This window comes from Nomascus leucogenys, chromosome 6 (assembly GCF_006542625.1).
Source record: "Nomascus leucogenys isolate Asia chromosome 6, Asia_NLE_v1, whole genome shotgun sequence".
Classification (NCBI taxonomy): Eukaryota; Metazoa; Chordata; class Mammalia; order Primates; family Hylobatidae; genus Nomascus; species Nomascus leucogenys.
In genome coordinates, this window is record NC_044386.1 from 58443658 (window position 1) to 58455914 (window position 12257).

At 41.2% G+C, this 12257-nt stretch overlaps 1 protein-coding gene across 2 annotated transcripts in view; it reads left to right on the top strand.

The window, feature by feature from the left end:
* Nucleotides 1–617: 617 nt before the first annotated feature.
* The window catches only part of TTBK2 (tau tubulin kinase 2), a 182220-nt gene continuing 170580 nt past the window's right edge, over nt 618–12257 (top strand). The window contains exon 1 of one of the 2 annotated variants that reach the window (XM_003266784.4): nt 618–1014. Coding sequence is in view for 1 of the 2 variants with exons in the window: in XM_030814219.1 (XP_030670079.1) it covers nt 1633–1661 (29 nt within the window). In the remaining variant the exon portion in view is untranslated. Of the gene's footprint in view, nt 1015–1223; nt 1662–12257 lie in introns of those variants that run through there. The other variant, XM_030814219.1, reaches the window with a different exon arrangement.

Here is a 12257-nt window from a genome sequence, read left to right on the forward strand (position 1 = left end):
TTCCTCGTCACACCTAAGGCCCTTCCCCGGTCCCCCGAAGATGATTAGCTTCACGTTAGGCGGTTCTGGGGACGGCGCCAATTTGCGGGATCCTGTCAGCGCTGATGCTGAGGAAGAGGATGGATCCTTAAGGCTTGCAGGGCCTCACGATTTGGGCCCTTCATCGCGACTGCCTCAGTGTGTAATTTCGTATCGTGACAAAGCATTTCCGATTTTATTCCGAAAAGCCCAACCCTGGGATCCCAACCATCCCCCTATAACCAATGTAACTGTCACGCTAGGAGAACACCTATGTGCTCAAACTACTTGTCTCAGAAGCCCTACTTCTCTCCTCGGGACAGGCGGGGAGTTGCGGCTATGGCTGGAACTACGAGGCCCAGAATTCCTATGCGCATGCGCGCTGCCATTGTGATGCTCCTTTCCCGGTAACTCGCCCTCTCAGGCAAACCTGAAGATAGCGGCAATTCTCCGGTGGGGGGCGGAGACGGTTTCTGCCCGACTCTCCGCCCCCTTCGTGATAGGCAATGGGACTAGCTAACCGACGCTGTGAGTTCGGAACGCACTCTCCAATCAGCACCTGTAGCGGAGAGGAGGGCGTGCCCGCTGGCAGGGCAGGTGGGCTAGGCTGTGTCGGGTTACGAGGGGGGGAGAATAACGTCGGGTCGGGTCAGCGGGCGCTGCAGTAGTCGCCGCAGCGGCGATGGGAGCGGTGGGGACGAGGCGGCGGCGGCGGCAGGAGGGGGAGCAGGTGCTGGCACAAGAGCAGCGGCTTGGGGGAGCCGGCAGCAGCAGTAACAGCAGCAGCCGCCGCCGCCGCCAGTAAACGCAGACGGTACCCCAGGGGACTACCCAGCCGGCCAGCCCTGGAAGCCGCGCTCGGGTCCCGCCGCAGTCGGCGGTGGGGGATGGGCAGGCAGTGGCGGTCCCGCCTGCTGAGGGTTAACCCCCGCCGGTCCCGGTCCTGAGCTGGACCAGAGCCCTCCTCCAGAAACCCCTGCGTCCGCCACGGCCCAGGTAGGACACACCCCCCGACCCCCCAGGGCGCCGCCCTCCCCCAGTCCCGACCCCCTCCTCCGGCCGCACCCCTCGCCGAGTGACCGAGCCTGCTGAGAAGGGGAGGGGTACCGGGGACTCTCAGGTCGCTGCAAGCCCCGGGCTCGTGCCAGACCCCGTCACTCTCCATCTCGGAGATCGTTTTGGTTCTGCCCCATTTCCCCGAGGGCTGCCGCCCCGTTTTGCCCCAGGCTTTGGGTGTCTTCACTGAACTTGGAGGGTCGCGAAGCTTCGTTCTGCGTCTCTCTCTGTGGGTGACCCACATATCACTTGTACTCATGCCACTTCTGGTACCAGCACCGAACACGAAGGATTCCTAGGAAATCTGAGCGCTTATTTCCCACCCCGCGTCCCCAACTATAATGGAAAGGAACATGGGACTACTGAATCTGTTTGCCGTGTTGTAACGACAGTGAAGGCCGCGACTTTCTTGTACTTAGGGTGCTGAAGTAATGATCTGAGGGATTTGCTCGTCATTTGCTGTGGCAGAGATGATGTTGACACCCTGGGATGCTGTGGGAGGGACAAAAGACTCACGTATATGTTCTGTCAAATCGGAGAAGTAAATAATCCATTGGGATGCCAGGATACTTTATTCTACAGCGCAGGTAATTTTGTTTCCATCGAGGCTACAGTAGAGGTAAAAATGACATTGAGTTGTACTTTGAATTGAAGTTGATGGGTAGCAGCAATCCTGGTATTAACTCTTCTCTCTCATCGCTTTAGAAATTGTTCTTTCTTTGAACATTAAAGAGGACAGTTTTATTATACACTTTTAATAATGTGAAGATGTTTTGTTATTCAGTAGAAATTGAGTTTCTGTGTGTGTAGGAGGGTCATGTTATGAATGGGCACATGTAGACACACATACACGCAGAGGGAGGATCCACTCAGTGTGTGCACTAAAAAGTGTTTTGTTAACAATGTTTGGTTCTGAACCATTGATAACAGTTGCATTGATATCTAAACCCTGATTTGCCACAGTATACCACGAAGATGTGTTGGCTGTGTACCTTTGGCTAAATGGAATAGAATAACGTTCATTTGGGGGTAGAAGGGGGACATGATTTTAACTTATCAAGGGAATTGAATGCTATATATTGCTTGCTTGCTTGCTTTCCTTTTTTTTTAAATAAAGAAGCAGTAATGACAAATACAGCTTCATATGATTAATCTTGAGGCATTTGTCTGAAGTCAAAAATGTTTCAAATAATAAGTGTGTGTTATATTGTGATCTATGCAAATTGAAAACATTGAAGGAAATCTTTGATTTAGAAGCTTACGTTTTCCTGTATGATAACATTTTATGAAGACACCGAAGGGGACATATGAAGCATGGTTTTAAAGGAAAGTTTCTCCTAACATTTTTCTTTTATGATAGAATCTTAGGAAATGCTTTTTTCCCTCTTCCAGTTTTAGACACAGAAGAAATTAAAGTCCATAGCTTCATTAATTTAATATATAATATCAAGTTGATGCAAATTTGTACATTGGTAGGGGGCTGACTGAGAATAATATATCTTGCTCATTATCTTGTACTATGGTTAATACATAATTTAGTAAATTCTCTATTGCATTATATATGACTTTAGATTGTTGTATCTTCTTTTGATTTTGAGTGTTGATTATTTTAATACTTCAGGAAATCTTCGAGAGGTTAGACCTCATTTGCTTTAGCAAATTGAACTCAATTATGTGGGGCTTCAAATATCTTTAAATGTAATACTAGAAGGGAAGTTTGCATAATTTAGACCATTTTTGAGGGTATTTTACTTCTAAAAAGTGCACTAAAAATATGGCAACGATAAGTTATTGGTTTTTCAAAGTAAATGAATATTACAGATACGAGTTAGCTGTGATCATGGAATTTAAATTTCACTTTGGTGGGGGCAGCCAACTTTTTATATGCTTTATAACTTTAAAAAGTAACATATATCCAGATGACTGCTTGATTGCAACTCATGAGAGACTCTGAGCCAGAACCACCTACCTAAGACACTTTCAGATTCGAATCCTGAGAAACTGTGTGAGATAATAAATGTTTGCTGCTTTAAAAAAAAATAACTCATGCCTGTAATCCCGGCACTTCGGGAGGCCAAGGCAGGAGGATTGCTTGAGCCCAGGAGTTTGAGACCAGCCTAGGTAACATAGGGAGATCCTGTCTCTACAAAAAACAGAAATTTAGCCGGGCATGGTGGCTCACACCTGTGGTTCCAGCTACTAGGGAGACTGAGGGGGAGGATCGGAGGTTGAGGCTGCTGTGATCTGTAATCGCTCCACTGCACTCCAGCCTGGGTGACAGAGCAAGACCCCATCTCTTAAAATAAATAAATAAATAAATAAATAAATAAATACAAATCTATGACAAGGGAAAGTGTTTATGATCATTATTGATCTAGTAAGGACTCTGTTGATCAGTAAAATAAAAAGTCTTTGAGAATTATGGAAAATATAGCTATAGCTTACTTCTTTCTGCACTTAAAAAAAATCCTATAGGAAATATTCTTTTATAAATATATAGCAAACAGTGTTTTCAATTTGAGGGTATGCTACTCAAAATTACTCTAGTCATGTATTCATTTTTTGCTCTTATTGAGGTTTCTGAGAGACACTCAAAATGTAGCTGGAGCTATTTCTGTTTGATTAGTAATATTGCAATATACCTTCAATATTTATGGATTTTTGAAATTAAATACATTTTATTCAGTTTTATTTCCTAGTCTTTTTTTTTTTTTTTGGTCATCCAGCATATTGTAAACAATGTGTGGTAGTGGAAGTTTTTTCCCCAGGCTTCAGTGGATAGAACCTTTTATGCTGAAAATACGGAAAGCTTTCAAGTTAAATATCATATGTCTATATTTGGTGAAAGAGCCTTTAAGTTCATATGAAAAACTTCAGTTTTTTAGAACTAAATTTTGAGCATAAGGACAACACGTATTACTACTCAAAACTGCCTCATTAAAGTCTGGTGATCCTTGATGATAGGTTTATAATACAGATTGAAATTATATTATAACATAATATGAATGTCAGTTTTGCTAGATAGTTTCATCTTTTCAGTAGGTTATTTTTAAATAGACTTCTTAGTATATTTTCATTAATGTCACGCGACTTTATTCTTGATGCTTAAGTGAACATATAGTACTTACAAACTTTTGTGAACATTTTGGATTTTTTTTCCTGTGATTTTTTTTTTAACCTTCGTCTATATAATCCTTGGTGTTTTGGAGTGTTTATAGCTGTTTTTTATTGTATATAGGAATTTGCTTTCACTTCAGTTAGGGTAAAGCTTCCCAATGTAAAAAACTTAAGTGTCCTTCGAAAAGAATCTGGGATGTAATAGTGCCTCCTAAAGAGTGGAAGTTAGTAAGTAGCTTCTTAGCTTCCTTTGGTAAGCTATTGAGACTTAACCGTGTTTTCAGAATCGTTATTTTTTTAAACAGAGAATTAACATCTTTATTGAAAACAAGAATCAACATTTTAAAATGTTTGAATTAGAAAACATATTTGCCATTATATTTGTTTTTACCAAAATGCTTTTATAATTAATATTTTTATATTTGTCTTTTTATTTCTGCAGTTTCAAAGTAGTTGCCTTAAAAAAAATGAAGTTGCAGTTTCCCTCATCTTTTTCTAGCCATATGATCATTGAAAGACTGTATTTTGTTCATATTTTTCCAACATTTAATTTTCCACATGTTATATATTATAGATGAAGTTTGTAAAGTCTTTTTAAATTTCTTAATCCTCCAAGTGCTTCAGTTTCAAAAATATCTAAACTAAAAATAGAAAAATTAGCAGGGTGTGGTGGCATGCACCTGTAATCTCAGCTACTCGGGAGGCTGAGGCAGGAGAATTGCTTGAACCTGGGAGGCGGCGGTTGCAGTGAGCTGAGATTGTGCCACTGCACTCCAGCCTGGGTGACGGATTGAGACTCTGTCTCAAAAACAAAAACAAAAAACATTTTTCAATGACCAATAAGGCAAAGATGAGGGGAGGAAAATAGGAAAAAATGAATAACCAAAGAAAAAAATGTGAGCCTTGCCTCTCATGGAAATTTGATTTAAGAAAAATCATCTGGAGGCTAAATTATATGGTAGATAATAAACTAGATTAGGACTTCATTTCTGCTGGACTTCCCTAGCACTTAAAAAATTCAACATATCCAAGATAATAGTCAGTTCTCTTTTTAACTTCCTTAATTGTACAAATAAAGGCATTATCATTTAGTCATACAGGATCAAAACACACATTCTCTCTCTCTCTCTTGTTTTTTCTTTTTTCTTTTTGCTCCCTATTTTCTCCTGATCTTACTCACACAAAACCTCTGCTTTCTTTCCTTTTTTGGAGACAGGGTCTTGCTCTGTTGCCCAGGCTGGAGTGCCATGATCATAGCTCACTGCAGCCTTGACCTCCTGGGATCAGGCAATCCTCCTCCCTTAGCCTCCTGGGTAGCTGGGACTACGGGCATGTGCTACCACTATGTTGCCCAGGCTGATCTTGAACTCCTGAATTCAAGCAATCCTCCCACCTCAGCTTCCCAAAGTGCGGGAATTATAGGCATGAGGCACAATGCCTAGCCCTCTGCATTTTATTTCCATTGCTAACACCTTACTTTGGTCTCTGTGAAACTTTAAACTACTGTAGTCATCCCCATCTAAGGGGCATACATTCCAAGACCCCCAGTGGATGCCTGAAACCTCAGATAGTACCTTACCCTATAGATAATTATGCTTTTCCTATACATACATAGCTATGATAAAGTTTATAAATTAAGCATAGTAAGGGAGTAACAACAATAGCTAATAATAAAGTAGAACAGTTATCGTAATATGCCAGCATCACTAGTCTTGTGTTTTAGGGCTATTATTAAGTAAGAGTTAGTTACTTGAATACAAGCACTGCTGTACTGAGACAGTGATGTAACAACCGAGATGGCTCCTAAGTGACAAGCAGTAAGGCAGCACAGACAGTGCGGATACATGCTGGACAAAGGGATGGTTCACGTCCTAGGTGCAACACAGCTGAACAGCTTGAGATTTCATCACCATACTCAAAACAATATACAATTTAAAACTTATGAATTGTTTATTTCTGGAATTCTCCATTTAATATTTTTGGACTGTGGTTGACCATGGGTAACTGAAACTGCAGAAAGTGAAACCATGGATAAGGGGGATTACTGTGTAACAGTAGCCGCATTCCTTGATTAAATACTTGCTTAGCATCTACCATGTTACTGTGCTAGGGGTTGGAGATTTAACAGCCAACAAGACAAATAATCTGCTCACTTTTGGAGCTTACAAATAGTGGAAGCAGACATTTGCAGAAGAAGGAATTACAAATGTTCCAAGTATTATGAAGGGAAGATGCAGACATGAGCATTTAACAGACCTAACAGTGAAGAGGTGGGTTCAGGGAAGAAGTTTCTGTTTCATCAGCCACAGTTCATTCTACATACTTCATCAGATTCAGAGGCTAGTGGATATATTATCCCTATAATTAGTTAAATAATTAAATAAATAATGAAAAAGTAAATGTTTTTAAATTTAAAAGGCTATTTGAAATTAAATGTCCACACAACCCCTGAAACAGCTTTAGACAAGTTCTTTCAGAACACAAGAACACTTGGAAGAGTTTTGTCCTAAAGAGTCCCCACTCTCCCTCCAATATGGGTTTCTACTTTGGATTCTCCCAAGCCTCAATTACTTGAATACTGACAGAGTTCCTATGTTATGTTTTTACACTCTGTTTGAACCATGAGAAGTTAGGACTGTGTTACCAGAAGCCAGAGTACAAGCCATGGTTACAAGAAAGAGGTGTTCCAAGTAGATGGTTATAGTGTCTCTGTAGCTAGGGCCCAGCAGCTTATAGGTGATTCATTAAATGTACAAGTGATTAGGATATAGTATATTAGGATATATTATATTATACTGTGGCTAGCCAGTTTTGCTGTTTTTGAAAAAGGAAGTTAAGGCCAGGCGTGGTGGCTCATGCCTGTAATCCTAGCACTTTGGGAGGCTGAGGCGGGCAGATCACAAGGTCAGGAGTTTGAGACTAGCCTGGCCAATATGGTGAAACCCTGTCTCTACTAAAAAATACAAAAATTAGCCGGGTATGGTGGCACGCACCTGTAGTCCCAGCTACTCGGGAGGCTGAGGCAGGAGAATCGCTTGAACCCGGGAGGTGGAGGTTGCAGTGAGTCGAGACAGCAGCATTGCACTCCAGCCTGGGTGACAGAGCAAGACTCCATCTCAAAAAAAAAAAAAAAAAAAGGAAGTTGATATACTTAAAATGTTATTGCAATGAAGGGACAGAAAAGGTTCTGTATTGATTTTTCTTTGTGTTAGTGGGAAGATCATAGACATAATGCTTTGCTCGGTTGATTTGGTTATAGTAGATTTTACCCGAGGAATGATTTTGTTTACCCAAGGAATGTTTAGTGTTTTCCTTAACAGTCTGGTCATGTAAGTTACACTGTACTTCCTATAAGGGAAGAATTTGTTTATGTGTTGCTAGTATGGTAGCCAGGGAGAGGAAAACTAGGTTGTTTACACTTTTATTTTGTTGTCAGTAATTGTAACCATAACGATACTGACCTGTAAAGCTTCTCTTTCCTTTTTTTTTTTGAGATGGATTCTCGCTCTGTCGCCCAGGCTGGAGTGCAGTGGCGCAATCTTGGCTCACTGCAAGCTCCACCTCCCGGGTTCACGCCATTCTCCTGCCTCAGCCTCCCAAGTAGCTGGGACTACAGGTGTCCACCATCACGCCTGGCTAATTTTTGTATTTTTAGTAGAGACGGGGTTTCACTGTGTTAACCAGGATGGTCTCGATCTCCTGACCTCGTGATCCGCCCGCCTCGGCCTACCAAAGGGCTGGGATTACAGGCGTGAGCCACCGCTCCCAGCCTCTCTTTACTTTTAATAGATATTTTACTTAGATTTATTGCGCTCAGAGAGATTTCCGGTTGCCCGAAGTATAATTTACCTCCCCTCAAAGTTGATAAAGAACAGTTGAAGTGTGAGTGGTGAATAAACTTACCTTCTCTTCTTTTGCCATCAGCAAATGGGGTTCTGTACAAATCTTCATTTCTTTTTACTAACTCTTCAGAGGAGCTCTTGCTAAGATCTATGGGATAAAAAGAAAAACATAAACAAAAACAAAATCCCATTGAGTTTTTCTATCCTTGCACCTTATTTCTGTTGCTTATTAGTATATTAGATGCCTTGAAAAATGTAGCTGGTGTGTACTCTTTGTAAACTTGTTTCTACACATGATCTTGTTTTATTTTAAAATGTAACAATTTAGATACTTTTTTTTTTTTTTGAGATGGAGTTTTGCGCTTGTCACCCAGGCTGGAGTCCAGTGGTGTGATCTCGCAATCTCGGCTCACTGCAGCCTCCGCCTGCCAGGTTGAAGCAATTCTCCTACCTCAGCCTCCCGAGTAGCTGGAACTACAGGTGCCCGCCACCAGGCCTAGCTAATTTTTTCGCATTTTTAGTAGAGACGAGGTTTCATCATGTTGGCCAGACTGGTCTTGAACTCCTGACCTCAGGTGATCCACCCACCTTGGGGCCTTCCAAAGTGTTGGGATTACATGTGTGAGCCACCAAGCCTGGCCAAAGAGTAGAATCTTATATAAACTATATGACAGTTATAAAACTGTGCTATTTGGTGAATTATCTAGTTTCCCTCCTAAATGTAGGAGTTTATTACTTTAGCCTGAGAGATAATAGTGATAGTAATAGTCTTCTAAATGGACTCTTTTTCCTCTTACATTATATCATCCTCCAGCTCCTGAAGGGGTGCCTTCAGGCCCACCCTGTGCCACCTTGCTGACTGAAACAGAATGATGTCCGTCCTCTTCCTAGCCTGGTTTTTGCAGTTTGAACTCAGTTTACCTTTCAGGCCTATGTATTCTTTCTCCCAATAAGCACCCTTTTCACATAGACCAAGCTTGTCCAACCTGCGGCCCATGGGCCGCACACAGCCCAGGATGGCTTTAAATGTGGCCCAACACAAATTTGTAAACTTTCTTAAGACATTATGAGCTTTTGTAGTGTGTGTGTGGGTTTGTGTGTGTGTGTGTGTATTTAACTCATCAGCTGTCGTTAGTGTTAGTATATTTCATGTGTGGTCTAAGACAATTCTTCCACTGTAGCCCAGAGAAGCCAAAAGATTGGACACCCCTGATGTAGACTAATCTTATCATTTATTTTCCCATGCACTTGTATGTTATGCTTATTTCCTCTTCTGTGCCTTTGCATACCTCCTTGGTTAACTTTTGCCTTGAAACAAAGCACCTCAAAATTTAGAGGCTAAAACAATAATTATTCGTTAACTGTTCTGTGGGTTGGCAGTTTAGGCCCAGCTGAATAGTACTTGTTTTGGTCTTGTTCGTTCTCATTTATATGAGGCAGTTGGCTAGCTTGAGTTTCTTCTCATGAGTCTGGGCTCCAAAAGTAGCAAAAGAGGGCAAGTCCAGTGTATAAGTGCTTTTCAGGATTCTGAGTCATGTTTGCTAATGTCCCATTGGCCAAAACAAATCACATGACCAACCCCAATTTCAGAGAAGGAGAAAGGAACCAAAGGAATGATCTACCTCTTTTGTTAGAGACCAGGTCTTGCTATGTTGCCCAGGCTGGATTTAAACTACTGGGCTCAAGCGATCTTCCTGCCTCAGCCTCTCTAGTAGCTGGGATTATAGGCATGTGCCACAGTGCCCAGCACAATCCTACCTCTTGATGGGATATGTATCAAGGACACATTGCAAAGTTTCAAGGACACATTGCAAACGAATGTATGTACGGGAATGGGAGAAATGTGTGGCTATTTTGCAATCGACCAGACGTCTTCTACGAATCATATCCACCTCTTGTAAGAAACTTTGTATGACAATCCTAGCTAGTATTAACCTCCCTGTTTGATTTTTTGTATGCATTTCACCCTTACAAATTGATGTAGGTTAACTTTTTCTATTTTTTTACCTTTTTTTTTTTTTTTTTTTGAGACGGAGTCTCGCTCTGTCGCCCAGGCTGGAGTGCAATGGCGCAATGTCAGCTCACTGCATCCTCTGCCTCCTGGGTTCAAGAGATTCTCCTGTCTCAGCCTCCTGAGTAGCTGGGATTACAGGCACCTGCCACCATGCCTGGCTAATTTTTATATTTTTAGTAGAGACAGGGTTTCACCATGTCGGCCAGGCTGATCTCGAACTCCTGACCTCGTGATCTGCCTGCCTCGGCCTCCCAAAGTGCTGGGATTACAGGCATGAGCCACCGCACCAGGCCCCTATTTTTTTTACCTTTTAAACCCAGATAGTTACTGTTAATTTCTGTTTTTGTATTATGTATTCTCATTCAAAGATTATTTTGGAAATAATTATTTTTTGAAATAATAACTTTTCTTCCCCTGATTGTTAACTCATTGAGGGCAAAGCTATGCATTATGCTTCTTTTTTCTCTTCCCTGTATTCATGACAATTTATTGAATGAGCATATGTTAAATTTTCAAATCAACTGTCCAGTTATTTGCCAGAGGACTATTTAGTTTCATTCAGCTGTATGGGAGGTGAAAGATATTTCATTTAGTGAAAGGTTCTATGGTAGGTATTAGGCTAGATGCTAGATGAGTAGAAGTGAATGAGTAGATGCTCTTGACCTCAAGAAATGTGTACTCTATTAGGAGGACGTAAATTGTGTGCGTGCTTCTAAGGTTGTTTCTTTACTCCAACCTATATTTCTGCTTCATGCTCAACTCACAGGTTAGCTGGCTTTTTTGTGTGTGTGTGTGTAGATGGGGCACTCTTCTGCTCTCTCTCACACTGCTAGATTATTGTTGCCTAATCTATTCTATGTCTGGCTTTCTCTGTTTCTGGTTTATATAACTATTATCTGTTACTGTTCTTTTTATAAGATATATTAATCATGGTGTATATAAAACATATATGTGCAGTTTAAGGAATAATTATAAAGCCAGTGTTCAATAAATAAAACGTTGCCAGCATCTCAGAATCTCGTTCCTGATCTCACCTGCCTTTTTTGTTTTGTTTTGTTGAAATGGGATCTCCCTGTGTTGTTTAGGCTGGTCTCAAACTTCTGGGCTCAAGTGATCCTCAGCCTCCCTAGTAGCTGTGATTACTACAGGTGTAAGCTGCCTGGCTTTCACCTGCTTTCTTTACCCCAAAGGTATCCATTCTTATGATATTTGTGATAATAATATTTTTGCTTTTCTTTATAGACTTACTATCTATGTTTGCATCTCCATTTAACGTAGTTTAGTTTTGCTTATTTTTGGACTTTATGTAAAAGGGCTCATATTGTGTATATTATTTTGTCTTGCTTAATTTTTTTCAGTGTTGTTTGTGAGATTCATTCGTGTAGTTCAGTATAGCAATATTTTCTTCATTTTCTTTTTAGTGTAGTTTTGCGGTAAGTGGAATAATGGCCCCCCAAAATGTTCATGTCGTAATCCCCAGCACATGAATATGTTAACTTATGTGGCAGAAGAGACTTTGCATATATGATTAAATTAAGGCTCTTGCGAGAGGAGGATTTTCCTTGATTATCTGAGTGGGTCCGATGTAATCACAAGGGGGTGCTCATAAGAGGGAGGCATATACTTTGTCAGAGAGAGATAAGGAGATGTGACAATGGAAGCAAAAGTCAGAGAGAGATTTGAAGATGCTATACTACTGATATTGAAGGTGGGGGAGGAGGCTGTAAACCAAATAATTCAGGCAGGCTGGGCCTGGTGGTGCACTTGTATTCCCAGCTATTTGGAAGGCTAGGCAGGAGGATTGCTTAGGCGCAGGACTTTGAGACTGTAGTGTGTAATAATTGAGCCTGTGAATAGCTAGCTACTGCGCTCCAGCCTGGAGAACATAGTGAGACCCTGTCTCTTAAAAAACAAAACAAAACAAAACAAAGCAACAACAACAAAACAGAATTCAGGTGGGTTCTAGAAGCTAGAAAAGGTAAGGAAATAAATTCTCCCTACAGCTTTAGCCCAGTGGAAGTCCAGACTTCTGACCTCTAGAGCTATTAGATTACAAATTTGTGTTGTTTTTGCCACTAAATTTGTCATATTTGTTACAGCAGCAGTAAGAAGCTGCTATGTGAATATATATACAGGACAAATATACTATAATTTATCCATTCTTCTCTTGCTGGACACTTGGGTTGTTTGTAGTTTTTACCATTTATGGA